This window comes from Callorhinus ursinus, unplaced genomic scaffold (assembly GCF_003265705.2).
Source record: "Callorhinus ursinus isolate GAN/ISIS: 27379988/994484 unplaced genomic scaffold, GSC_fseal_2.0 scaffold50, whole genome shotgun sequence".
NCBI lineage: Eukaryota > Metazoa > Chordata > Mammalia > Carnivora > Otariidae > Callorhinus > Callorhinus ursinus.
In genome coordinates, this window is record NW_027397112.1 from 6,798,944 (window position 1) to 6,825,248 (window position 26,305).

Consider the following 26,305-nt stretch of genomic DNA (forward strand, 5'->3'; position numbering starts at 1 on the left):
CGCGGAGGGCGCGGGGCGGAGGCGCGGGCCGAGCCGGGAGGGCGGGCCGAGAGGGAGGAGCCCCCGGCCTCCGCCGCCAGCCCGCCCGGCGGCCCGCGCAGCCCTCACTCGCTGCCGCGCCTAGGAGTTTGAGCCCCGGCGGGGCCCGAGCGCAGGCACGCCCGGGGCGCGGGGTCGGAGAGCGCAGCGCGGCGCCGCCCCCCGGCCCTCGGCCCCCCCAGCCCGGGCGCCCCCGGAGCGGCGCGCGGAAGGAGGAGGGCGGGCGGGCGCGGCGGGCCGGGCCGGCGGGCGGCGGACTATGAGGCGCCCACCATGGTGCGATGCGACCGCGGGCTGCAGATGCTGCTGACCACGGCCGGAGCCTTCGCCGCCTTCTCGCTCATGGCCATCGCCATCGGCACCGACTACTGGCTCTACTCCAGCGCGCACATCTGCAACGGCACCAACCTGACCATGGACGACGGGCCCGCGCCCCGCCGCGCCCGCGGCGACCTCACCCACTCGGGACTGTGGCGGGTGTGCTGCATCGAAGGTACGGCCGGCCCCGGCACCCACCCACCCCGCAACACACACACGCACACGCACACCCTGCCCCGGGTGCCGGCCGGGAAGGGGGTGGGCGCGGCACTGGCTTCGCGCGACACACAAAGGAGCCGGAGCGAGCGGGCGGGTCCCCTCGCGGCCAGCTGTGCACCAGCTCGGGGTCCCTCAAACCGATCCCACAAACTCCACGCACACGCACACCCCCTCGCACACAGACACAATGAAACACACCGAAACTCACACGGGCGCGCGTGCAGCCCGAGACCCGAGCGATCCCGAGGGGCCGCGCCGGAGCCCCCAGGGGAGGTGGAGGATGGCGTGGGGGCGGGAGGAGGCTGGGGTTGGGGGGAGCGGACCGGAGAGGAGGGGAGGGAGGAGGGGGAGGGGTTGCTTGGCAACCGGTGTCTGTGCGATTGCTATGGGAACTGGCCATCCTGGGGCGGGGCCGGCCGGGGGCGGGGAGCGCCAGGGCCGCTCCTCGCTCGCTCCAGGCCGGGGCCGAGGGGTGGGGGTGGGGGTGGGGGTGGGGGTGGGGGTGGGGGTGGGGGTGGAGGCTGGGCTCCGGGCGAACGGAGTCGCCGGAGCCTGACGCCGCCCAGACCCTGCTCCGCCACCTACTCTTCCACGGGGCCCCGGCCCGCTGCTCCCTGCTCGGTGGGGAGGGAGGGGTGCGTCACCGAGACTCCCCCCCACCCTGACTCGGGGAGCAAGCCCTTCGTCGCGGTCCCTTGGCAGGGAGGCTGCGGGAGACCTCGGCAGGATCCCGGAGTGCGCAGGGGCGACCCGCGGACCGACAACTGCCTGGGAGGGGCGTGGCCGCCCCGTCGGGGCAAGAGGGGCGGGGCGCTGCGCCCCCCAGATGCGCAAGGAGGCCGTGTAGTGGGTGTTGTAAGGTTGGAACGCCTCTGTGGGGCCGGGATTGGGTGTCCCGGGACCGTGGGGACCGCTCCCTCTGCGGGAGGGGCCCAGACGCCTCCAGTGGCTCAATGCGCCCGACTTCAGCGCCTGCTGCCCGCCCTGCTACGGAACTGGAACTAACAGGTGGCTGTGGAGGGGCGGTCCGGTCCCAGCCAGGTTGTGGACGGGGCCTGCCGCTTGGTCTTGGCTTTCAGATTGGAGGAGGGATGGGGGGAAGTTGGCGGAACGTTCCTGTCCGATATCCTTGGACAGAGTTTCCTCTTTCTTTTTCTGTAACCTTTTCCCGTGCGTTAACTCCGCCCCTCCGTTATTCGGGGAGTTCTCCCACACACTCAAGCTTCCTTACTGCAGTTACAGCCCCTGCAAATAGTTCAGCGGCGTTGGAGCTTGGTGGAGGTTGGTAGGGAGCTCTTAAAGAGATGGCCCTTTTTCTGGCCACATTTGGAGTCCTCTAAAAAAAGGCTTTATAAAGCTGGGTCGGCTCCGCGAGGTTGAAGTTGCGCCCTTCCCCTCCTCCTAGACCTGCTCTGGCGGGAATCCTGCCCATCTCTGCCCCCCACACCCTCTCCCAAACGAGGCTGCCTTGCCCTTTGCCATCTGGAGTTTAATGCCAAGGCTAAGTGGAGTCTTGGAGGAGCGGGCATGTGCAATCAATAGTTTGGGAAACACAGCCACACAAAGGATCGGTGGGCCCATGATCACACCCTCCTCTTTTCTTCTGAAAAACATCATTTCTGGTGTGCAATTGCTCAGATCACGAACACCTACTCTTCTCATCTGGAGAATGTACCCACGTCACTACCTGCCACATCACCTGAATTAGACACACAACAGGGGCTCCAGAGCCCCCATGTTCTACCTCACAGGCTCTGCGTGGCACAGTAAGTCATGCCACTGTCACCACCCAAATGCACACGTGGACCCCAGGCCTCCCAGTTTCCCCGTGGAAATCGGAACTAACTCCTCCACAGCGGCCAGCCTGGCCTCTGCAGAGAGGCTCGAATGCCTCCTTTATTAATTCCTCATCCTAATTAGGATTGATGCTGCACTTAGCATCTAGCCAGCTGCCTGGAGCCGTTTGCACCCGGTGTTCATCAAGAGAGCCCCAAGCCGATCTGGGCAGCTGGCTCTGCTGGCGGAGGGAGGGTGGGGAATTGCCATCTGGAGGACTTCACCATAAGAACTGAGCTGCCCCTGTCATCCCCACCCTCACCCCCCCCACTCAAGCTCAGGGGTTCTGAGGGCCAAACCAGGCCACATCCAAAGGCTGGAACATCCTCGGACCAACCTAGCGCTGGGAGAGCTGGTTCAGGATTGCTTGTTGTGGCTAGCATCATCCATCCCTGGACCTGGGTGGAAACTGCCGGCAGACCTCGGGGAAGTACAGTCGCCTGACCCCGGTGATGCCTCCACCTGCCAGCGACGGTCCAGGCCAGAACCCAGACAGCACAGCCATCCCAAGCCCCTCCTTGGGGCCCTGGTCACCCCAGTGTTGGCTTTGTGTATAAAATGCATGATTTCCACCTGTTCTCTAGCAAAGTACCCCCAAAGCTTTACATGGGGGAAAAAAAGAAAAGATCAAGCCTCTGGGATGAACCTGGAGAAATCCTGTAGCCGGCCGCTAACAAAGCACTGGTTGTGACGGTGGGACTCCGAAGGGTTTTGTGGCAACTCACAGTGATTCCGTTTCCGGGTTGTTTCCCGTCGATGATCCTGCCGGGTCCCGGAGAGCCCAGCCCTCTGTGTACTGAAGGTATCCCTGCAGTCGGACAGGCCTTCCCCCAGCCGGGCAGGGCTGCCATCACCCCAGCCTCTTTCTGCCCCACGCCCTGCCGAGCCCCTCTATTGGACAAGCGCTCAGAGCCTGTGCATGTTAGCACATGGCATGCTCACACAGCCCCGAGAGGATGCTGTCTGCACCCCCGTCTGCAGCCGAGGGTACAGAGGCTCAGAGAGGGTAAGGCACTTGCCCAGACGCACCCAGGTAGGAGGCTGCTGGGCCAGATTTGAGCCTTTGTCTCACTACAAAGCTCTTCCCACCATGTCATCCTGCCCTTTCCCAAACAGCTTCTGGGTTGCCATTAAAAATAGAACCAAGTACTTGACTACCCAGTGGAGCCTAGCTCTGAGGTTGGGCTGACAGCAGCATGAAGGCATTCAGAAGTGAGAATGTACAGGTGATGCCCAAATTGCATAACATACTCTCTCTCCCCTCCCCTTCCCTCCCTTCTCCTCCCTTCTCCCCTCCTCTTCTCTTCGTCTATTTCTGCCTCTGTTTCTGTTTCTGTCTCTCTCTCTTTCTCTCTCTCTCTCTCTTACCACGTTCTGGACTAGCCCATCCCCATCCCCATCAGCCTCCTGCTCCCTCCCTTACCAAGCCTACCTCATTCTTTCTTTGTGTCTTTGGTGACACTCAGCCCAAAGCTGGGGACACAGGAAAGAAGTCATAAATCTTTGTGGACTTTTCTATCATAGGTATCACCAACCAGCATTTGTTCAATCTCTAATGCATTGTGCAATTAGGCAAGGTATAGAACGTAAGCAAGCATTATGGAGCATGTACTCTGTGCTGGGAACAGAAGACCTCGTGTAAATATAGGAGGGGAGGAGACTGTGGGCCCAGAGGGCCGCAGCTTATGTCAGCGTGCCAAAGCCCCCACGCCCCCTGTTAGCTCCGGAGTGTTTGCAGGGGCCGCTGGAGGCCAGGGTCCGTGAGGGACCCACCTCCCTCACCTGGGCAACGTCTCTCACACCAGTATACCCAGACTTCATTCACACCATGGCACACAGAGAAAAAGAAACCATCAGTACTGCACCCTGGGGCCAGGGGAGAGAGAAGACAGCCACCAGGGACTACCCAGGAGCTCCAGTCGGCCCTGGCCCTGCCCAGTCCCCGCCCAGTTGCCCAGAGGCCTGGGGGCGGGGCTTACTCCTCCCGGACCCTTGGAACCCTTTCTGGGCAGGTGATGGGCAGTTCTGCCTTACCATGCTCCCAACATGGGACCATTCAGAGACGTTCTGATTTAAATAATGTCCTTTCCACACCCACTCCACTCCAGGCACCGGGCTGGGGACTTTTCCTGTTTGTGTTTGCTTTCATTTTCTCTTGCAAAAACTCACAGACAGCCTGTCCAGTCAAGCCCAGGTGGATGACAGCAGCTAGAGCAGGGCTCTCCCAGCTAGTCACCTCACCCGCCGGCTCTCCTTGGCCCTCTGATGTTGATAATAACAGCCATCACTTAGTGAAGACCTCCGTGCAGGACTATGTTAGTTCATGTCATTGTCAACAACACTTCAAGGTAAATATTAATTATCTGTCTTTCGTAGATGTAGATGAGGCTTAAGATGGTCACAGCTCTTGAGTATTAGAGAATGTCTTCGGTCTGGACAGATTAGCCCGGCTTTCCACCAGCCAGAGGATGTCCTTTATTTGAACCACACAGATTTGAGAAGGGGCAAGTAAGGGGGTTGTCTTATTCAGTTTGCACTGCCATAACAGAATATGATAAACCCAGTGGCTTCAACAACATTTATTTCTTAGAGTTCTGGAGACTGGAAGCCCAAGATCAAGCACCAGCCAATTTGGCTTCTGGCTTGTAGGTGGCCCCTTCTCATTGTGTCCTCACAGGGCAGAGTGCAGGCTCTCTGGTCTCTCATTATAAGGGCACTAATTCATTCATGAGGACCCCCCCCACCTCAAGACCTCCTCTAAACCTAGTCACCACCTCCAAAGCCCCACCTCCAAATACCACTGGGGGTTAGAGCACCAACGTATATGAATTTCGGGGGGACATCAGCATTCAGACTGTTAGAGGGCTGATCTCCCTTTCCTGTCCCTGCTCCCTAACTGGTCCTCACTCTCTAGTCACTCAGGAAGGGGCCCTGGCAGTCCCTTCTCCTGGCTACCTTCCCTTAATGCCCTGCTTGGTTCTCCACTGCTTTCTCTCTTCTTGTAAGAAAAAACCAGGTCCTTTTAACTGGACCCGGCTGACTTAGTGAGGAGAAGCTGGGGATCCTGGCGGTCTGATTTAAGGACCTCACCACAGAGCCGGCTTTGGAGGACCCCCATGTGAGGGGCTTCAGAAGGGCTCGGTAGGAAAGCAGCAGCTCTTTAAAATAAATCTCCTGGGGGGGCGCCTGGGTGGCTCAGTTGGTTAAGTGACTGCCTTCGGCTCAGGTCATGATCCTGGAGTCCCGGGATCGAGTCCCACATCGGACTACCTGCTCAGCGGGGAGTCTGCTTCTCCCTCTGACCCTCCCCCCCTCCATGCTCTCTCTCTCTCTCAAATAAATAAATAAAATCTTTAAAAAAAAATAAAATAAATCTCCTGGGTCAGTCTCCTCAGATGGGGACACTTGAGATTTTCGGGCTATAGTCAGAGAAGGGCAGTGAAGTCATCAGATCCAGAGTCTCAGAGGTGAGGGAGGCAAAGAATGGCATAGCCAAACTAGAGCTGTGGAAGAGAGCCTGGTGGGCCTGAGGGGAGGGGCCTAGCTGATCTGCAACATTCCTCCCATTTCTGACTTTCTGCTATAGAGGCCCCAGAAAGCCCCTTGCCGCCAGCCTCCAGGTTGAATCAGGTTCATGTGGCGGTGACATGGGCCAGCGGGGGGGGGGGCTCCTCCAGCTGGAAGAACCTCTGAGATTACTTCGTTCAGTGGCTCTCAACCTTTTTTCTGCTAAGACACACACAGAAGGGCTATAAGTCATCGATCTGCTGGGCCTGCTTCTCTTCATTCATTCATTCATTCATTCATTCATCCATTCACTTATTCGTCATTCCACACATGCTCACTGAGCCCCTGCTCTGTGTCAGACACGTGAGGCTCTCAGTCACAGCGGTGGACGGGACAGACTCGGTCCCTGCTCTCCCGGAGCCAACATTCTCATGGGGTAGCTGACACTTCCAGGTCCTGATGAGGGTTAGGACAGACACAGAACAGGGGTGTGCTGGGAGAGGCTGGGGAGGGTTGCCATCGGTCAAGACGACAGGAAAGAGCTGTTGGAGGACTGGAGGAAGACCTTCCAGGAAGAGGAAGAGGCAAGCTGAGGCTCTGAGGCAGGAAAGGCTGGGCAGGGCTCCAGCACCGCATGGGGGTCCCGGAGAGGCTTGGAGGTCAGGATCAGGGTCAGTGCTTTGAGGGCTTTGGGGCAGGGGAGTAAAGTGATCCGACTTGTGATTTTAGAGGAGCCTCTGGCTGCACATGGAGAGTGGAGACTCTGGAAGGCAGAGGAGGCCACCAGGAGACCATACGGGAAGCCTGGGGCTAACGGGTGGCAGCAGAGATAGGGAGACGTGACAAGAAGGACAGGCAGGCGGAGGTGAGGAGTCAAGGGTGGCTGCCTGGATCTGGGGCTACGGCGGGTGCGAGACAGCGGGGCCGTGGCCGAGTGGGGAACACGGAGGAAGGAGCAGGAATGGAAAAGGAAATCAAGCCTGTACCCGTGGGGGTTCCAAAGTTTGGCACGACCGCCCAACGTGCCCGCCACCAGAAGTCCTGCTGAGAAGTACCGAGGAGGGTAACTCGGGAGGACCACACTAAGTCCTCACGGTCCCGAGTGTTTGGATTCATCATCAACTGCCCGTCACGACAGGACAGGGTTTGTCAACATCAGGACACCGACATTTGGGGCTGGGTTCTTCTTGGTGGCTGGGGCTGTCCTGGGCGCTGTAGGTTGTTTAGCGGCATCTCTGGCTTCTGCATACTAGAAGCCAGGAGCATCCCCCCGCTGCCAAGCTGTGACAACCAAAAATACTCCCAGATGTCCCCTGGGCATGGTGGGGGGCTGGAGTGGGGAGGCAAAATCAGCCCCCTGTGGAGAACCTCTGCTCTAAGGGAAGCAGCATGTAGGTGGGGGGTGGGGGGGACCCGATTCCTGGCAGCTGGAAGGAGCTCCCCTCTCTTCTCGTTCCTTCAAGAAAACATGTGAGGAGAGTGGCTCTGTGGATAGGGGGACCTGGCATCTGCTTTCAGTGACTGGTGGCATAAGTGGTCACTTTTCCATTCCCTTTTAAGAGTAATGACTCGCAAAAAAAAAAAAAAAAGATTAATGACTCGCAGGTGACCCAGCTTACCCCCCGCCGGTGACACCCCAGCATGTGTCCACACTGGGGATGAGAACTGCTGATGGGGCCTGAGCCTCACACTCTGCAGGCAAAGGAAACTCAAGGCCAGGGAGGCAAAGTGACTCATCCAAGGTCACACGGCTCGTTGGTAACAGACCCGGGAGCAGAAGGAGGTGTGGGGGCTGCCTGGTTAGGGCTTCCTGGGCATAGCCTCCCCTCAGGTGGGCACCGGGAAACGCAGCAAGATGAAGGGAGCTCACTCCCTCTGGGCCCTTCTCTGCCACAGCTCATCAGCTCCATCACAGTTAACCCACAAACACACACTCAGACGAGCCTGGGTCCTCCAATAAGGACACGTGTGCACCGGCCAGATCCCTGGGATCAGCTTCAGTAAGAGAACGCACTGGTTCTAACCCCAGCGCCATGCCCAAGCTCCCCCCGGCCGGCCGCAATTCTTGCTCTTCACCCCCATGGCGTTCTGGGAGGTGCTGATGAGACCATCTCTTCCGAACTGCGAGTCAGGATGTGGTACCAGATGAGGGACATTCCTTTTCTAACGTAACAATTTCTTTATGTGAAAACCTTTTCAAAGCTGTGAAAATGGCTTTTTTACTCTATTTAATTTGATTTTACTCTATTTAATTCTTCTTCCTCCAACAAAAAAAAAAAAAGAGAAAGGAAGAAAGGGATGAGATTAAAAAAAAAAAAAAGCAGAGGAGGCATTGGGTCAGAAGTAGAAATAAGGGCAGGAAAATAAGAGAATGGTTGAGTCCGATGAGCCCACAAAATGCATGCTGCAAAGGTTGGCCGTGTTGCTGGAGACGGGCCACTGCTTGTCTCTGAGCTTCCCGGGGCTGGGACAGAGAGGGGAGCATGACCAAATGTGAGGTACCCTGTGTGCAGGAGACCACTGCTCAAGAGAAGCCTGATTGTCTCTGATACAGAGGCCTGGGAGAAATGTATTCCCTGTCTCCTTCTGTCACATTGAAATAGACTCTGTTGAAAAGGCAGCATGGGCTGGAGGCAGGAGGCCAGGTTTTCAGTTCAAATCCCAGCTTTCCCAGGTAAGCTGTGCAGCTTGAGGCAGGTTACTTAACCTCTCTGAGTTGTTCACATACCTGGAAAATAAGATAATGAAGCAACAAATGTGAAAGTGCCCAGCGCACACCTACAGAGTAGGGGCTCCCCAAACGGAATGCTTGGTAGGACCACACGGGGGGGACTCAGGAGTGCCCCTGGCCTCTGTATTTCCGGAAGGTCCCGGGCATAGGCTTTGCCCCTTTGCATTTCAAGGGCTCTGTGATTTCTCTGCAGTGTCAGGACAGGGCTGGGGGCCAGACGACCCTGTGAGGGAAGCTACAAGGTCTTTGGAAGCTCCAGGGCCTCCCCTGGAAGCCAGGCTCTGCTGGCTCAAAGATGGCAGACTATGACGCCATACTCAGCCAGGCTCTGACTGGAGCCAGAATGGGGCCTGGGAGCCGCCCTGTTGGGGTGCTGGGTCAGAAGAGTCCTCTGATTGTTTTTGCTCCCCTAAACGTCAGGATCTATCGTCTCACTTCCACCCCTCTCCCCGACTTCTAACCATCCTTCAAGCCAACCTCCCCCGCGAAACCAACCCCAGCTCTTCCGTTGGGCTCCTGGAGGGTTTATGCCCCAGCCGCAGAGCTCGTGCACTGGCTTGTAGGGCTTGGGATTTTCTTTTTCTTTTTTTTTTTTTAAGATCTTATTTATTTATTTGAGAGAGAGTGGGGAGAGCACAGAGGGAGAGTGAAAGGGAGAAGCAGACTCCCCGCCGAGCAGGGAGCCCGATGCGGGGCTCGATCCCAGGACCCCGAGACCATGACCCGAACTGAAGGCAGATGCTGAACCAACTGAGCCACCCCGGTTGGGATTTTAACTGGAGCTGCTCTCACCCTCCCCTGCCTATCCTTCCCCTCCCCGACCTCCAAGGATTGCAGACCTGAAACCAGGTCCTTCCTGTCGTGACATCCACCCTTCTGTGCCTCCTACCACACCAAGCCCAGAGGCAGAGGTACTCCCAATGCTGTTTAGGTGTCCCTCCTCCTCCCTGGCCATTGCCCCTGTCTCTGAGAGTGTGGGAAGGCCATGGGGGAATTTCTTGACTCAAGCCCAGCTCCAGAGCTTGGGAGAAAACCCATTAGCTAAAGCAGGTCAGCCTCCCTGGCTCACCTCCATCACTCTCTCCTGCCCCCCACCCCGGGGAGAGAGGCAGGGCACGGGATGCCCACCCCAACTCCCTCTCCCAGCCCCCACCAGCCCACACAGAAGCATCGGACACCCGGCACTGAAGTCACACGGACCTGGGTTCGAGTCCAGACTCTGCCACTCATCAGACGAAGTCCTCAGCCTCTCTAAACGTCTGTCCCTTCACGGTGAGACAGCCCCTGGGATCACTGTGAAGGTTTCATGAGTAAACCTCACGCTTATATGCAAAGGGCTGTGTGCAAAATCACCTTCGAGGTGCCTGGCATCTTGTAGATATTCACAGCGGGATTGCCTTCTCCCTGGCTCCATGTTTCCAGAACCTTGGAAATTTTCCCAGAAGAAAAAAGTTGCTCCACCTTTGCAGCTGATTTGAGCGGGGCCCCAGGTCAGCTCACTGGCCCCCAGGGTCTGGGGAAGGAAGACACTGAGCCTCTCCGGGGATGTTTGGGCCAGTAGAGAACACGGGGATGTGTCATCATCTCTTAGGGGCAGAACCGCTCGGAGTGGCTTCTGTGAACCATAAAATCAGAACCCGAGGGCTCTCAGTTAGGAGTTGAAATAGGGTCTAGCACCAAGGCCGTGCCCAGGGCGGTGGCGGCAGCCACCCAGGCCGAGGGTCCCCCCACCCCGTTTCCTGGTACTGAGGCTACCGCTGCAAACTCGGGTGTGGCGGGATCTGGGCTGTGATAGAGGAGGACGGGGTGCTGGGCTGTGGACATATCGGAACGGGGCTCAGGGGACCTGTGGCCTGACCCCAACCCTGCCACTGACCATCTGAACCATCTTCTGCTTATCCCTCAACCTCCTAGAGCCTCAGTTTGCTTGTTTGGAGAATTGGCAAATGATACCTGTCCTTCCCTCCCTCCTTCCCTGCATCCTCCCCCTGTGCACACCCGCCCCCCCCCCAGGGCTACGGGAAGATGCAGTGAGAAGGTACTTGGGAAGGTGCTGGTGAGGCCCAGTGGCCGCTCGCACAGAGGCATTGCAGAGGGGACAGGCCTGCAGGCTGCCTTTCGTGGAAACACGTGGGCTTGGCCTCTCGTCACCCTGATACCTTGGCGAGGAACCCCATGTGGGCAGCGGCCTCCCATGTCAGATGTGCTCTTGCTGGCCAGTGTGGTCTCTCCTCAAGAGAATCAGCCGCGACTCCTCTCCCACCCGCTCGGTGCTTAGCTCAGCCTCCGGCAAACACTGTGAGCCTGCTTGGCGCCCAGCACAGTGCCGGCCACCACAGAGACCAGACGAAAGCCACTTCCCTGCAGGAGCCCTGCCAGGTTCACCCCTAGAACACACCTGCTGCTTCCCCACCACTTCTCCCCCCCTGGCTCCCAGCCTCTGTCATCTCTCGCCCCCGATGCCCCACGCAGGGTCCTGGCCGATGTCCCGGCTCTCTCTCCTGCCCCCCAACCCATGCCAGCCCCTCACTCGCAGCCAGAAAGATCTTACAAAAATATCAGATGACATCATTCCCCAGCTTGACACCTTTCGATGGGACCACAACCCATTGGTGATAAAGTCAGGCTCATTCCCTGACCTACGAAACCCTGCAGATGTGGCCCCACACACCTCTCCGACATCGCCCACCAGGAGCTTCACTTTCCAGAAAAAGAGTCAGGGAAGGTGATATCTGAACCAAGTCCAAGCGATGGTTGATAGCACGGGGGCTGGTCAAAGAGACGCGCATTTGAATCCTGCTCTACCCTGCATTCCCTGCAACCGTGGGCAAATTCCCCAGCTGCTCTGAGGCTGTTTTCTCATCTGTAAAATGGGATACAGTGATAGACACCCCCAGGCAGGGGAGCCATGCCCCAAGACACAGAACCAAGGAGGAGCGGTCTAGGGGGACTGGAGACAGGACAGCTGGACTTCGGATGGGCTGAGTGCACAGGGTGGGGGGCCACCCCTCTCTACGGGGATGAGGCAGGGCAGACCTGAAGACACAGGTGTGGGAGTCATCTGCTGGATGGATGAAAACAGTTCCCCCTTGAGGTGACATGTCAGGCTGTGAATGTGGAACCCCAGTGCCTTCGGTTCCCCCACGGGTCAAATGGCACTGTGGCATTTCTCTTTTCTGAACTAAAACTAGATAAAAAGCAGGTAAGAGGTTTTCTATTGTTGTCGAAGGTATAAGAGGTAATACAGGAGGTGTTATTGGGATCCTGAAATGTTGGCATTCCTAGTTTGTTTGAGGAGGTGGCAGGGCAGGGGAGAGGTCCAGACAATTTAAAATCGAGACTGTCCTAGAAAAGTCCAGACCCCAGTAACAGGTCATGTACAAAGGCCTCAAAGCGACTGTTGTCACCAGGGCTGTATTCACAGGCCGGGGACTTGCGCAGTTGGGACCCTGTCTGTGTGTTCGGTGCTCTGCTGTCACCATCTTTAAATCCTTAATCATTTTTGAACAAGAGGATCTGCATTTCCATTTTGCCCTGGACCCCGTAAATGACATAGGCTCTCTCGAGTATTCTTCTGCCTCAAGAAGAGCCTTTGTTGAGAAAAACGGGATGGAGAACCTGGTACCGGAGGGTCCTGAGGTTGCACAGAAATTGGCGGCTGGAGTGGGGAGCAGAGCTGGGTGCTGGAAGCAGACCTCACCTCTCTGTTGTCCAAGGGATGGCCACCAGCTCTACACAAGGCCAGGGGCTGCCTCGGAGAGCAGTATGACCTAAAACTCTGTCACCGTGAAGCATTTGTGGGGTGCCTGCTGAGTGCCTGGCTTCGTGCTGGGCTCGGTGGGTACAGAAAGCTCTCGGGGAACTTACCCTCTGGTTCCGGGGAACCCATAGGAGACAAGACGGCCACATGCAACAGTGCAGGGCATGGAGAGCTCCAGAGCATACCTGGCTGTGTGGGACTCCTCCTGGGGGCTCTAACAAGACCTGTCTCATAGGGCCGGCAGGAGGACCAAGAGGAAAACACACACAGGGTTCCACACACATCTGCTTCGCCATAGACGTGCAATACACAGCGGCTGTATGAGCAGCCTCTTGGAGAAAAGTAGCGCGTGAGGGGGGGAGATGGGGGGCGCTCAAATCCCCTGGTGAGTGGGGTCTGAGCCCAGGCTCTGCCTCCCACTAACTGTGGGGCCGCCGGCCAATCATTCCATGTGTCTGTGGAGCCTCAGTTGCTTTCTCTGCAAAATGGGGTGTTAGCAACAGCCTGCACTGCAGATTTGCTCACAGGAGCCGAGATGAGATATGTCCGTGCTTAGCTCGAGCCAGGAATAAAGGGTCCAGTGCCTGGTAGTTAGTGTCCTTTACTAGCCCAGAGAATGCCCTGCACGTGGGGCAGTGGGAAGGGGTCCCACCTGTGAGGATGGGTCTCAGAGGAAGGGAGACTTCGGCAAGCCCCCATCCCCCCGCCCAAACCACAAGCAAAGGAAAGCACTGAGATCCCCGAAGACTCCCCGGGGACATTTCAGGACACCCAGGCTCCCTTCCAGGGGCTGGACGGTCCGGCCAAGGCCGTGTCACCAGCTCATCTCTGCCACGCGGTGGGGGGAGGATGGCCCACGCTTGCTTCCGGCCCTCGCTCTGAAAAGCCTGATAACAAGCGCACATTGACGGCCGGGTTCCCCTGGGCGAGCATGCTCTTCCCGGCTCGCATCTGAGCCCTCGCCCGATACATTTTCTCGCTTCAGCAATTTGGCATGTCATACAAAGGGGCTCTGATTTTTCCTGATGTCCAGCTCCTCTTGGATGAAAAATAGCTTTTGTTGTCTTTCTGCCCATGGATTCCTGTGTGTGAGTCAAGGCCAGATGCCTGGTGGGTGAAGAGTCCTGTTTGCTCAGCCGTGTGCGGGGTCTCCCTTCTTCCACCTTGGTGGCCCTTTGTGGCCCGTGGCCCCTGAGGTTCAGTCTCTCCGGCAGTTGCCTGCTGGCCCCTGGCCTGTCCCCCCACCTTTGCCCTGGTCAGTTCCTCTCCCCACTGGGTGGCTGTGCCCCAGCGGTCCTTGTTGGGGTTGTACCAACTCCCACTGTTCCACCATCACCACACCCACCGGGCCAAACCACAGGTCTCCTTCCAGGAGCGTCCCGGGAAACCAACGCGTTTTGTTATTCCTAACCCCCTTCCCTCCCTCCTTCCTTTCCCCACCACCTCCCTCCCTCTCTTGCTTTCTGCCTTATATTCCTATTTCTTTCCCTTTTCCTTCGCTCTGTGCCATAGTCAAATCACACAAACCCTCTCCTGCTTCCTGTTCAAGGTAGACTTTCTGAAAGTTCTTGAGGCACTTACTAGATAAAAATGTACTATCTTAAGTCTGTGATTATGAGAAGGTTTATTAAACATGGGAGAATTCTATTAAGTAGCAAATTGAGTGAGTCAAAAACCCATAGATGTGGAACCTCTAAAGGTCATCTGGTACAAAATAGATAGGAATATGGCTATGATTATTCTATGAGGCCAGGGGGAAAAAAAATTGGAAGGAAATTCACCAAAATGTTAAAATGGTGGTCGTGGGAACCATGCGAGATTTCTTTTCTCTCCTTCTATCTTTTTCAGATTTTCTGTTATGTTGGTGTGGTGGGGGGGGGATATAGAAACTTGACATTTAAATTTAAAAAGCATCAGGGGGCACCTGGGTGGCTCAGTCGGTTAAGCGTCTGCCTTCGACTCAGGTCACGATCTCAGGGTCCTGGGATCGAGTCCCGCATCGGGCTCCCTGCTCAGCGGGGAGTCGGCTTCTCCCTCTCCATCTCCCTCTGTGATCTCTCTCTCTCTCTCTCTCTCTCTCAAGTAAATAAATAAAACCTTTTTTAAAAAAAGTAAAATAAATAAAAAATAAAAAGCACTAGGGCCTGTCTCCCGTCCTCAGACCGATGAATGGGTGTGTAGGTTCATTCAGCATTGATGGTATTTGTTCTCTTTATTCTTAAATGTCTCCAGGAGCCTGCTCCCCGGCATCACGCCCAGCCACCTTTTGTCAGTGTTTTATTACAGGCCACCCCTGACTTATAACCAAATTGATTCCTGGACGGAAGCCTCTATGAGCCGTCCACAGGCGAATTATTGTTTCTTGTAAGCACAATTTACACACTGGGTTTGCATTCCTAGAAATCCATCTCATACCATCAAAGTACCCAAACTGACCACAAAAGTAAATGAAAAGAAAATAAACCCCAGATAGACGCTCCTACACACTTTTCTCCCATATGTAAAACTAAGTACTTCATATAAAAGCTGTGTCATGAAATGTTCCTTTGGGGGAATTTTTCTGCCTGAGCCAGACTGGCCCACGTTTCTCGAAATAGGAATCCAGTGAAGTTTGAACAGAAATTTCTTTCCTTTTTTTTTCCTTTTCTTTTCTGAAAAATCTCCCTGTGGCAAGTTTATGCATGCTTTGTGGCACCAAAAAAAAAAAAAAAAATCCTCAAATGCTTTAAAATAACGGGTTCTTCGGTCTCGGATTTTTTCCATTGCCAATTCCGTTCGTGTAAATTCTTTAGAAAAAGGATTTGCATGGCGAATACTGGAGGAAAGGCAGTTCCCACTGTGACCTGGACCAGCACCACTTTGCCCTTCGGGGCAGTGAGTCAGTTGACCCTTCAAATACCAGGTGATGCTGAGCTGTCAACGCCCAGGGGTCCTTGTGGCCAGATGCTCATTAGAGCTGCTTTCAGCGGGCCTTAGCGAAGACAGCCGTGCAAGCCGCGGTGCAGAGGCAGACGTGAGGTCCCAAGCCCAGCGGCTGTGGCAGAGATGCCCAGTCTTACACTGGAGGGTTTTTCGTTGATTCCCATCAAAATCACTGGGCCTCTGATGGTAATGTTTGTTCCTTCTCGTTCAGTCCTTCCCGAAGCCAAAAACAAAGCACTCATCTTCGCCCTTAAAAGCCCTTCATGTTCTTGGAAGTGGTGTTTATGTCCTCCCTTAGTTCTCCCATCACTGAAGGATCGGGAAGGAAATTTTCTGGTTTTGTTTTGTTGTTTTGTTTGTTTTTATTTTTTTATTATGTATTTATTTATTTATTTGAGAGAGAGAGAGAGAGAGCATGAGACGGGGGAGGGTCAGAGGGAGAAGCAGGCTCCCCGCTGAGCAGGGAGCCCGATGTGGGACTCGATCCCGGGACTCCAGGATCATGACCTGAGCCGAAGGCAGTTGCCCAACCAACTGAGCCACCCAGGCGCCCTGTTTTGTTTGTTTTTAAACCTGGTGGTTTTCTCTAGACCATTTCTGGCTTTCAGTCAACCAGCCTTCATAGGGTGCCTGCTGATGCAAAGCACCCTGGGCAGGGGGCGGTGGGGGGGGGGCACTGCAGGAGACCCTCCCCACTTCTCAGAGGTGGGTTGTTGAGTTGCCCACGAGCCAGTAGGTGCCCAGGCCAGCCCGCCCCACCTGACGGTGCCCTTGTTCCCCAACACCCTCACCTGCCGATCCATCCCACACACACCTGCCCACTTCTTTGTGTAGAATCCAAATTACGAATTTTTTTTTAAATAAGAGTGAATATCTAGTGAGCACTCACTGTGTACCAGGCACTAAATGTATTATTTCCAGAACTTTCCATATGGTGTCTCATCATCATAACAGCTATGATTTAATGCTATTTAAGTAGTTATTTAATGACCATTGGTTAATCAGGTATATTACAGAGGGAGAAGGAGAGAGAGTGAGCTAACACTCTCATGGCGCTTGCTATGTGCCAGAAACTGTCCTAAGCACCTTATTATATATTGATTTAGTTAATCCTCACCTGCCCCGTGAGGCAGATACTATCACCACTTCTGTGGAGATGGGGAAACTGAGGGATGGAGAAATTAAGTTACCTGCCCCAGAGGCCCCAGAGCTGACAAGTGTTGACAACAGAATTCAGACTCAAGCAGTCTAGCTTCACATCACCTCCTCTTCATTTTCGAGCTACAACAGCGGTAACTACAACTTCTGAAAATCGCTAACGTGCAGGCACTTGGCGTGGTGCATCCCCTCCTTACAGCACCGCACGAGCAACCCTTCCCCTGTGGGGGGGCGGAGATGCTAAGGGAGGCTCACCCGCCTGGACACGGGCCAACAGGTACACCCAGGCGTCTGCCTCCAAAACTCGCTTCCAGCTCTTTCTACAGCCCCATGCAAAAAACTGTCCCCTGCCTGCCGCATATCGAGAAAGAGAAGCAGGCTTAGTCGCCCTGAGGAGAGGCGGTCGGGTGGCTCTGTGTTCTGCAAATATCCCAAACTGTCCATAATGACACTAGGAACCTAGGGGCCAAAATGCAGGCTGCTGTGCTGCTGGTGGGGAGGGGGGCTGGATGCCGAGAGAGGAGGATGTGTCCTACAGGTGCAGCTCCACCGTTAGCAGCTGCTGGCTGTGAGCCAGGCTGGCTCGGCAGGCTTCTCGGAAGAGGTGGGCACAGCATCGTGACCAGAACAGAGCACGATGCTGGGCTCTGAGTCTGACTCATGAAGCCCAAAGAGGAAAGATTCTGCTGTCAGACTGAAGGCGGCTCTTAAGATCGGGGGCTCTTGGCAGAGAAGGTGAAAAGCATTCTGCTCAAGACAGCTCCTTGAAGGAGGCATTAACCATACACTTCAAACCCCCAGAACCCACGTTTTGCAGGGGATGCCACCTGCCAGTACACTTTCACACCCAGATTCCAGCTGTTGGCATTCACATGCTCACTCCCAGCTCACAAAAAGCAGATAGAAGAACGGAGTCTGATCATCCTGTATGCTTCCATTCCTATCAAGTTCAAATGCAGGCAGGACTGATTCCAGGGCGATGGAAGTCAGCAGCATGGCTCCCCTTTGTGGAGAACTGACTGGAACGGGGCAAGAGGGAGCCCCCGGGCATGTGTGGGACCACGTTCTATATCCTGATCTGGCTGGTAGTTGCATCAATGTAGACATATGTTCATCGAGCTGCTCTCTGTGAATTATCCTCAATAAAAATTAAAAACAGACAGGGGCCCCTGGGTGGCTCAGTCAGTTGAGCGTCTGACTCTTGGCTTAGGCTCAGGTTGGGGTCTCAGGGTCGTGGGATCGAGTCCCAAGTCGGGCTCTGTGCTCAGCACTGAGTCTGCTTGAGATTTTCTTTCTCTGCCTCTGCCCCTCCCCACTACTTGTGCTCACTCTCTCTCTCTCTCTCTCTCTCTCTCTAAGAAATAAATCTTAAAACAAACAAACAAACAAACAAACAAAACTTAAAAACAGACAAATACAGGTCTGGGATGACAAAGACCCCCAGGTGGCCTGTCACCAGTCCTCACCTGCCGCCATCGATCCCCACCTGCTGGCCCATGTTTTCTTCAATTCTAGTCAATCCCTCAAATACTCATTGGGAATGTGGGCACCTAGCCTGTGCTAAGTTCTGAGGACTCAGTGATTTGGTTCATTTATTCTTCCATTCAGCCATGATTTTTGCATCCAGCCTTTTGGGAACGCTGCTCGGCCGGCTAGAGGAAAAAGACTTTCCTGTATCAGCGGGTGGCGTGATTGGGAGCTGACGAGACCTCCCGCTTGTGCATGCCTCCCGAGCTGTAGTCTCTCCCGGCATTCTCTCCAATCCACAGGGACACGGGTTCTGTCGGCCTCAGACGGTAGAACTGGGGAGGCAGAGTTTGAACCTGCATTGTGCACTCTTCTGGTCAGGATGCTGTAGCCACCTCCTCTGAGGAGAGTCTGAGCCCACCCCAGGGCTGCTCTGGTTATTGGGCCCGAGTATGTGCAAGCAACCAGCTGAGTACCCGTGTCACCCCACACGGGCCTCGTCCTTAGGGAGATGCTTGCCTGAGCCCAGCACACCTGCTGAGGAGGGGCCAGTCCTAAGCATAGCAGAAGCTTGGCATGTTTTGGATGAGGAAGGTCTGGCCTAAGGGCCAAGAATGACCTTGCTTCTCTAAAACCATTCTCGCTCCCAGCCAGGCAACTGTGATTCTCAGAGACCTCTCGTTATCCAGCCCGGGGGGAGCCCTCATCCCACCCCATGCGCCCCCAGTGCCCCGCCAGCATTTCTGAGTCTCGATTCAAATCCATCAAATATTTACTGGGAATTTAAAAACCAGACCCCAGACTGAGTCCTGGGCACTCAGGTTTTTCATTCGTTCAGCATACATTCACTGAGTGCCTGCTGCTTAACCAAGCAGTGTTCTAGGTGGTAGGGGAAATTTCCTTCACAGCCGTGAGGAAAACAGACAGTGATTCACATAATGATTGTATGGTGTCAGAGGACAATAAGCAAGAAAAATCAGGAGAGTGGCCGGGGAGGGCCCCCCTGGGAGGATGCGTTTGAGTAGGCTGGAGGAGGTGAGGTGAGCTTTGGGGAGGTCTCTGGGACAGTCGTGCGGGGCAGAGGGGACAGCAAACGTCACAGCCCTGTTCGAGCTTGTCTGAGGCCTTCGTGGCTAGAGAGGGAGAAGGAGATGTCGGTCAGAGAGGAGACCATGGCCACCAGTAAGGACTTGGCCTTTTACTCTGAAGGAAGAAGCACTGGAGAGCATGGGGCAGAGGTCTGACAGGTTCTCACCTGAGTTCCAACAGGATACCCATGGCTACCATGTTGAATAATGTGGGGACTGCCCTTGGCTGGCTCCTAAGTGGGTGGGGCTCTGCTGGGATCCTTGTCATGATCTATCAATTCCGGAGAAGCCTGACCTCTGTCAGCCTGCGGAAGTCAGGGAAGGCTGCCCAGAGACGGTGACATTGGCTGTGTCTTGCAGAATGTGTAGGAGTCTGCAGTCATGGGGAACTGACCATACAGAGAGAGGCACATGCCTTCATTCATTCACCCGTTCATTCACTCCTCAACAGACATTTTACTGAGCCACTTGGGTGAAAAATAGAGTCCTGCCCTATTCCTAGAGGAAACGAGTGCCCAGTAGGGAGAGGAGAGACAGAGAGATCGCCAAATCCATTACAATTCCATGTGGAAGTGTGATGATAAATGCATCTTCCAGGAGCTGTAGTCACGCCGGTTGGGGAGAGGGAGACCCTCTGAGGCATAGTGTGTGGGCATAGGCGTCTTTCTAGGCAATGGGTCATCTGAGCCCATTTTGAGAGAGGAACATGAGTTCATTAAGAAAATGAGAAGAAGAGGGTTCTAGGCAGAGTACCAGCATAGGCCACGGTACGAAGCAGGTGTCCAGGCCCTCAGACATTCCGCAGTTACTGAGTGCCGACCGGGTCCCAGGTCCCGAGCGAGCCACTTTGGATGCACAGAACACAGGGTGTCTTCTGGAATGCTGAAGAGATTTGGGACCACTGAAACAAAAGGTCCAGTAGGAGAGGAGGCCCAGGAGCTGGGGTTGGGGAGAAAAGCAGGGCTGGAGCTTAGAGTCCTTCACACCGTGCTCAGGAGCCTGCATCTGGCCCTCCTGGCAAGAGTTGCTAGTGAAGTGTTCCACTGGGGGTGGCATCCGGGTTCTGACTCGTGTCTTGAGAGCTCACTGTGACTCTCCTACGGAGGATGGAGCAAGGCTGGAGGCACCGAGACCTGCTAGGAAAATACTAGAAAAGGCCTGACCGGGGTGATGGACCCTGGATTAGGACAGTGAGATGGAGCAGAGAGAGAGTGGATATGAGATCCACCTTGGAGACAGACTGACTGGATGTGGGGATGCAGAGGGGAGCCCATCACGGCGGCGGGTGGCGTGTCACCAAGCACGACAGGACACCTGGGAAGAGCAGCAGGCTTTGTGAGTGGGGCTGCTGAGGACAGCTCCAGGCCAGAGCCCAGACACATGCAGGGAACAACAGGGCCTTTATAGGTCGGATCAAACTCTACAAGGCTCTGGTGTCTTAGCTCATTTCTTCACTATTTAACTCTCCGCATTTTGCAGATGGGGAGACTGTGGCCCAGTGAGTTGCAGTGAGTGTCCCAGGTGGCAGGGCGTGTAAGCAGCAGAGCTGGCCCAGGAATTTGCACAGAGGCGGTCTGGTTCTGGGTACCACGCTCCTGGCCTCCACACTGAGAGGCCACCCTAGGGAGGTCCCCAGCCCCTGGATGCAGGGGAGAGCCGGGACCATCTCCGGGGTGCTGTGAAGAGCCACGCAGGCTGGTACCTGTTTCTCAGCAGGACATGGGTAGCTCTGTACTCCAAGATCCCGCAGGTGTGACCCCAGCTCTGTTTCCTGGAAGTGTGGCACCTGTCCCCCCTGCCCCAGCCCTAGTCATGTCTCCGTCCCTGCAGCAGAGAGAACATTGCTGCCCGCTTACTGTCTAGAGACCCCTCGCTATCAACACTCTAGAGCTAAGCCCTGGCAGACCCAGCACAGAAGCGAGTCATGCTCCTGCAGTACGGGTGAGCCTCGAAAACATGGGCAGTGAAAGAAGCCAGCCACAGAAGCTAGGGCCTCCATAACAAAGTGCCACGCACTGCGAGGCTTGAACACCAGAAATTCATTGTCTCACCGTCCTAGAGGCCAGAGTCCAAGATCAAGGTGGGGGGCAGGATTGGTTCCCTCTGCCCATGTGAGGGAGAATCTGTTCCGGGATTCTCCCCCCAGCTTCTGCTGGCGGTCTGTGGTGTTCCTTGGCTGGTACACCTCTGACTTCATTTTCTTGTGGCAATCTCCCTGTGAGCGTGTGTCTGTGTCAAATCTTCCCTTCCTTTAAAGACATCAGTCCTATCAAATTGGGGCCCACCCTAATGGCCTTCTGAACTATATCCGCAGTGGCTCTTTCCAAACAAGATCACATTCTGAGATCCTGGGGGGTTAGAACTTCAACATAGGAATTTGAGGAAGGGGGGACACAGTTCAACTCTTCACAGCCCCACACTGGATTATTCCGTTTATACGAAGTGTCCAACATACTCATGGGAACAGGAAGCAGATTAATGGTTGCCGAGGGCTCAGGGGACAGGGGAGCAGGGGCAACTGCTTAATGGGTACGGGTTTCCGCTTAGGGTGACAAAAACATTCTAGAACTAGGAAACACGTTTAGGAAGACTAGGTAACTTGACTGAGCCCAGAGAGCTACTAAGGGGTTGAACTGAGATTTGTACCAAAGCTTGTGTTCTTTCGATTACAACGGGGTTGAAATGGAGGTTTCTCCTCGGGCAAGTTGGCTAAGTTCTCTGAGCCTCATCTTCTTTGTCTACGAAATGGAATCGATTGAGCCTCCTCCTTCTCTACCCATGTGAGAATTCAAGGAGATAATGCACGAAAGAATCACTGGCACCTTCTATGTGCTTAATAAATGGTGGTTGTCATTGTTCTATCAGTCTGGGTCCATCCCCGAAAAACAAAAGCCTCTCTCCGTTGTTCAGACTGAGGAAATTTAATAAAGGGAGTTGATTTCCCAGGTGAGAGAAGAGCTGAGAAGCCAAACAGGGGAATCATGAGGCACCCAGACGTGAGCCACAAGCGGAAGCCCCTTCCAGCCCGGCAGTGAAATGAGACAAGAGGAGGTGGTTTTGCCAGAGGCCAGCCCATCCAGCAAGTGCTTGGGTTGGTGGGGAAGCTGGGCCCACAAAGGGGGGGACTTTCCAGAAGAAACTGGACCCCCAGAGGAGATGCAGTAGCCCCCACCAACACTGTCCAAGGAAGAAAGGGAGAAACACCCTGACTTCTCCCTTCCTTGTACCTGCTCATGTTCCAGCAAAGCCTCCTATTGGCCAAAACTGCCCAGAAGCCATGGGCAAGGGAGCCTGGGAAGTGTAGTTCCCTGGGATACAGGGGTACCCCCAGCTGCCTGGGTGGGTGGTAAGGCGTGTTGGTCTGTGTGTGCTGGTTCACGTATGACACCTGCCTGTTGCAATCGAATGTGCCCCCGGTCTGTGCGGGCCACCGGTCTGCACCGAGGGAGAAAGCAAGAGTTGCACCCCATGGCTGTGTGTGAGCCTTGTGGCTACACAACCCCTTTGTGTGCACATGCACGCAACCCCACACGGTATGGCCACAGGGTCTCCAGCCCGAGAGGACACAGCGGACTGTGTGAGTCCCCATGCACCGGCGCTTGGAAGCCTCTGCAGCTGCATCTGTCTGCAACCCATCCCTTCCTGTTGCTGGGGCGGAAGATCCACGTCGGATCACAAGCACTGGGGCTCAGAGTGGTTCGGCCGATCTGGTCAATGGAGCCACTGGGCAGGTGCACCTTTCTCCTCCACTGCCCTCAGTGAGAGAGAGGATAGAGGCGCTGGCAAGAGAGAAGGCCCCAGAAACTGCAGCACCAGCTTTTCTTTGAAGTGATGAAGCAGCCTTTACTGTTTTCCTGAGAAATCCAGGGATCTTGTGGCATCTGCCTATCGACCCCACACGAAGCCTGGCCTCCTGCCGGGCCGGCCTCCTGCACCTGCCCCCAAGCTTTCTGTCACCTCCATCATTCATTGGGCTCTTGCACCTGAGCGGCACCTGGTCTCTGGGGCTTTCCAGAGAGCCCCAAGGATACAGGACATCGAAGCGGGGTGCCTCCCTCAGGCCAGAACATGGCAGAAATCTGTTGGCAGAGGCTTCCCATTCCTGGTTCCATCCTATGCAAGGCATTGAAACAGCTGGAGAGTTGGGTAAGAGGCGGGGAGGGTGAGGGTCTTTACCACTGGGGTGTGATGTGAGTTGCATTGTGCCCCCCAAAAAGATATGCCGAAGTCCTCACCCTGGTATCTGTAAATGGGACCTTATATAGAAATGGGGTCTTTTCAGATGTAATCAAGTCAAGATGAAGTCCCACTCCATAGCCTGGGTCCTCGGAAGAAGGTGAGAGCCACGCACAGGGAGAAGGTCCTGTGGAGTCAGAGACTGAAGTGTCGTAGCCGAGGATCGCAGGCAAACGCCGGAAGTGAGGAAGAGGGCCTGGAATAGATTCTTCCCTCGGAATCTTCCCTTTCAGAGAACGCAGAGCCCTGTTGACACTTTGATTTGGGACTTCTGGCCTCCAGAACTATGAGAGAATCAATCTCTTTTGTTTTAAGTCCTCCTTGTTTGTTGTGCTCTGGGACAGAGGGCCTGGGAAGCGAATCCAGGGAAATTAATTCAGCCTTGCCAATAACCACCGAATGAGCCAGCCTTCTGAAGCCTTTCTGGCGTCACGCTCCGAGAGTGGGTAACCTGAAATAAAAGAAATGTGACTTTGTTAGCCACCGTGTGTTGAGAACGCACTTTGTAGGCTGAGAACAAGTCTGCATCCCTTCCTCGAACCCTCCCACCAGCCCTCTGACGTCGGGACTGTTATTGTCCTCGTTTACAATTGAGGAAACTGATTCGCAGAGAGCTGAAATAATTTTTCCAAGGCAACGTGAATATTTTTGTTTCTTTCTGGGTCAATGGCTATTTTCAAGACTGGACTGAGCTACTGAAGGCTACACACGGACTTGTTTAGATGAGAAACCTATTAGTTTGCGAGGCTTTTCTTAACAAAGTACCACAAGCTTAGTGGCTTGCAACAACACAGATTTAGGACCTCACAGTTTCCGTGGATCGGGAGTCGGGGCCAGCCTGGCTGGATCTCCTGCTCGTGGGTCTCCCCAGGCTGCACTCAAGGTGTCAGCCGGACTGCATTCCTTTCTGGAGCCTGGGGTTCTCTTCCGAGCTCACCGGTTGCTGGCACAATTGGTTTCTGTTCTCTTGCTAGCCGTCGGCCCCGAGGGGTGCCCACAGCTCCTTGCCACACGGCCCCATTGGCGGTTCACAACCTGCCTATGTGCTTCCTTCCAGACCAGCAGGAATGTGTCTCTGACTTCGCCCCCTCCAGCCTGCCACCGTGGGGTCTTATATAATGTGATTTCCTCATCAAATTCACAGGTTCCTCCCACACTCAAGGGGAGCACGCCCGGGTGGGGGTGGGGGTTGGGGGGATTCCAGAAAGTGTGTTAGGATTCTGCCTACCAGGCTCAGAGGAACTTGACTCGGAGTCCTGGCTGTGTCCCTGACTTTAGGGTGTGACCTTGGGGAAATCTCTTGCGCGCCCTTTAAATCGGAGTCTCCTTGTTTATCAAGGATGGGCAATCATACCAGCCGCAGAGCACTGTGTGGAGGATTAGATGGGTTAGGCCGTCAAGCACGGCAGTTGCTAGGAGCTCAGGAAGTGGCAGCTTTGCAAGCGTGGTTCCCTCACAGAGGAAAACACGGGATGGGTGGTGTGCATGTGGGAGGCGCCTGGCCCTGGAGCCTGAAGGTGTGGCTGAGCTCCAGCCCCATCTCAGGCGGGGCTCAGCTGTCCCACAGTTTCTGCCTGCCCCTTCCCCTTCTCCTGAATGGTAAGCATCACTGCAGCTTTGCCTGGTGAAAGGTGATGAAATAAGATCCCCCAAACAAACAAACAAACAAAATGCTTTAGAAAGGTCTTCCTCCCTGTATAGCGTGAGGCATGAGGCACCCGTTCCCTGTGCCCAGAGGCCAGATTCCATAGGAAGGGTCCCTGCCCCTCCTGGTGCTGAGCTGAGCCATGGTGGGGGGGGGATGGGGGAGGGAGGAAGGTGCAGATTGGGGGCAGATGTCTTTCTTCCTGTGAGATCACTTGTTGGTCCATTTGGCACCTTCAGCACGTTCTGTCATGCCCCTCATAAGAATCTCTTATGGACCAGGGTGTTCTTGCTCAGGGAATGCACCTCCCTACCCAGCCCCCATGTATACTAGCTCTGGATATGACCTGTCCCTTCCCAAGCACATGCTGATGGTTCTTGGGTGCATGAAGAATCAGGAAAGTGTCTTGCCAACTGACGACCAGAAACCTTGTATGTTTAGGGCATAATCTGGCCCTGACGTTGAAGGGTATAGAAATCAGATATATGGAGGCACAGATGTGCAAGCTGAGCTTTTTTTGCCACTTCAGAGGAGAATTCTGGGTTGGAATTCTGCTGTCTGCTCTGCATTTCCAGCCCCACCTCCCACCACGCTGGCTGGGACGACATGCGACTGTCCCCAGGGGGAGCCACTGCCCACCAAACTCCGTCCATCCTTCAAGAGTTATCTCAGAGGTGGTCTTCCCCATGAAACCTTAACCTCATCCATCCATCTATCCATCCATCCATCCATCCATCCATCCATCCATTCGTTCAACCTAGCACTCCCTGGAGCCTGATGTAGAGACCATAGGTCTGGCGGGGGGCTTCTTGAAAAGGTTAACAGAGTGGGAGAGGGCTGTGGTGTTCACATCGCTTTCTCTGAGCAAGATCAGCCATGGGACCTGGGCCGCCTGGGCTGGGTTAGCCCAAAGATGGACTTAACGTGATGCTTAAGAAGCCTCAGGTCCCTCCCTTGCATGGGCACTTCCTAGGCCTAATTTTTTCTGTTCTTTTTCTTTAGGAGGGTGTCTAATTGCACAAACTTCAGGGCCCAACAAAATCTAGATCTGTTCCTGATAGGGCTGTAGATATAAACATCACCCAAGCAGGACTTCCCAGGAAGATGGGGTCCCTGCCTGTGGGGGCACTGAGAGACCCTTTATGAAAGAAGGTACAGAGTCCCCGAATGAAAATGCATCCCTCTGTGGGTAAGCCCAATTTCCTCCAGCAGGTATCCCTAAACCAAAGTATGGGGACAGAGACAGTGGGCTTCTGGCTCTGAAAGAGAGCCTGTCCAGGGGTGGAACTGGGGGGTCCCTGCTGCTCTTAGAACCTCACTCTCCCCAGGCCAGATACGGGTCCCCCAGTAAGGACGGTGAGTTATGTTTCCTTTCCTCA

The 26,305-nt window shown here is 55.0% G+C and overlaps 1 protein-coding gene across 1 annotated transcript in view; it reads left to right on the forward strand.

Annotated features, from left to right (window-relative positions):
- The first annotated feature begins 206 nt into the window (after positions 1-206).
- CACNG4 (calcium voltage-gated channel auxiliary subunit gamma 4) overlaps positions 207-26,305 on the forward strand; it is a 59,523-nt gene continuing 33,424 nt past the window's right edge. The window contains exon 1 of the mRNA XM_025889935.2: positions 207-532. Coding sequence (XP_025745720.1) covers positions 313-532 — 220 coding nt within the window. The 5' untranslated portion in view covers positions 207-312. The remainder of the gene's footprint in view (positions 533-26,305) is intronic.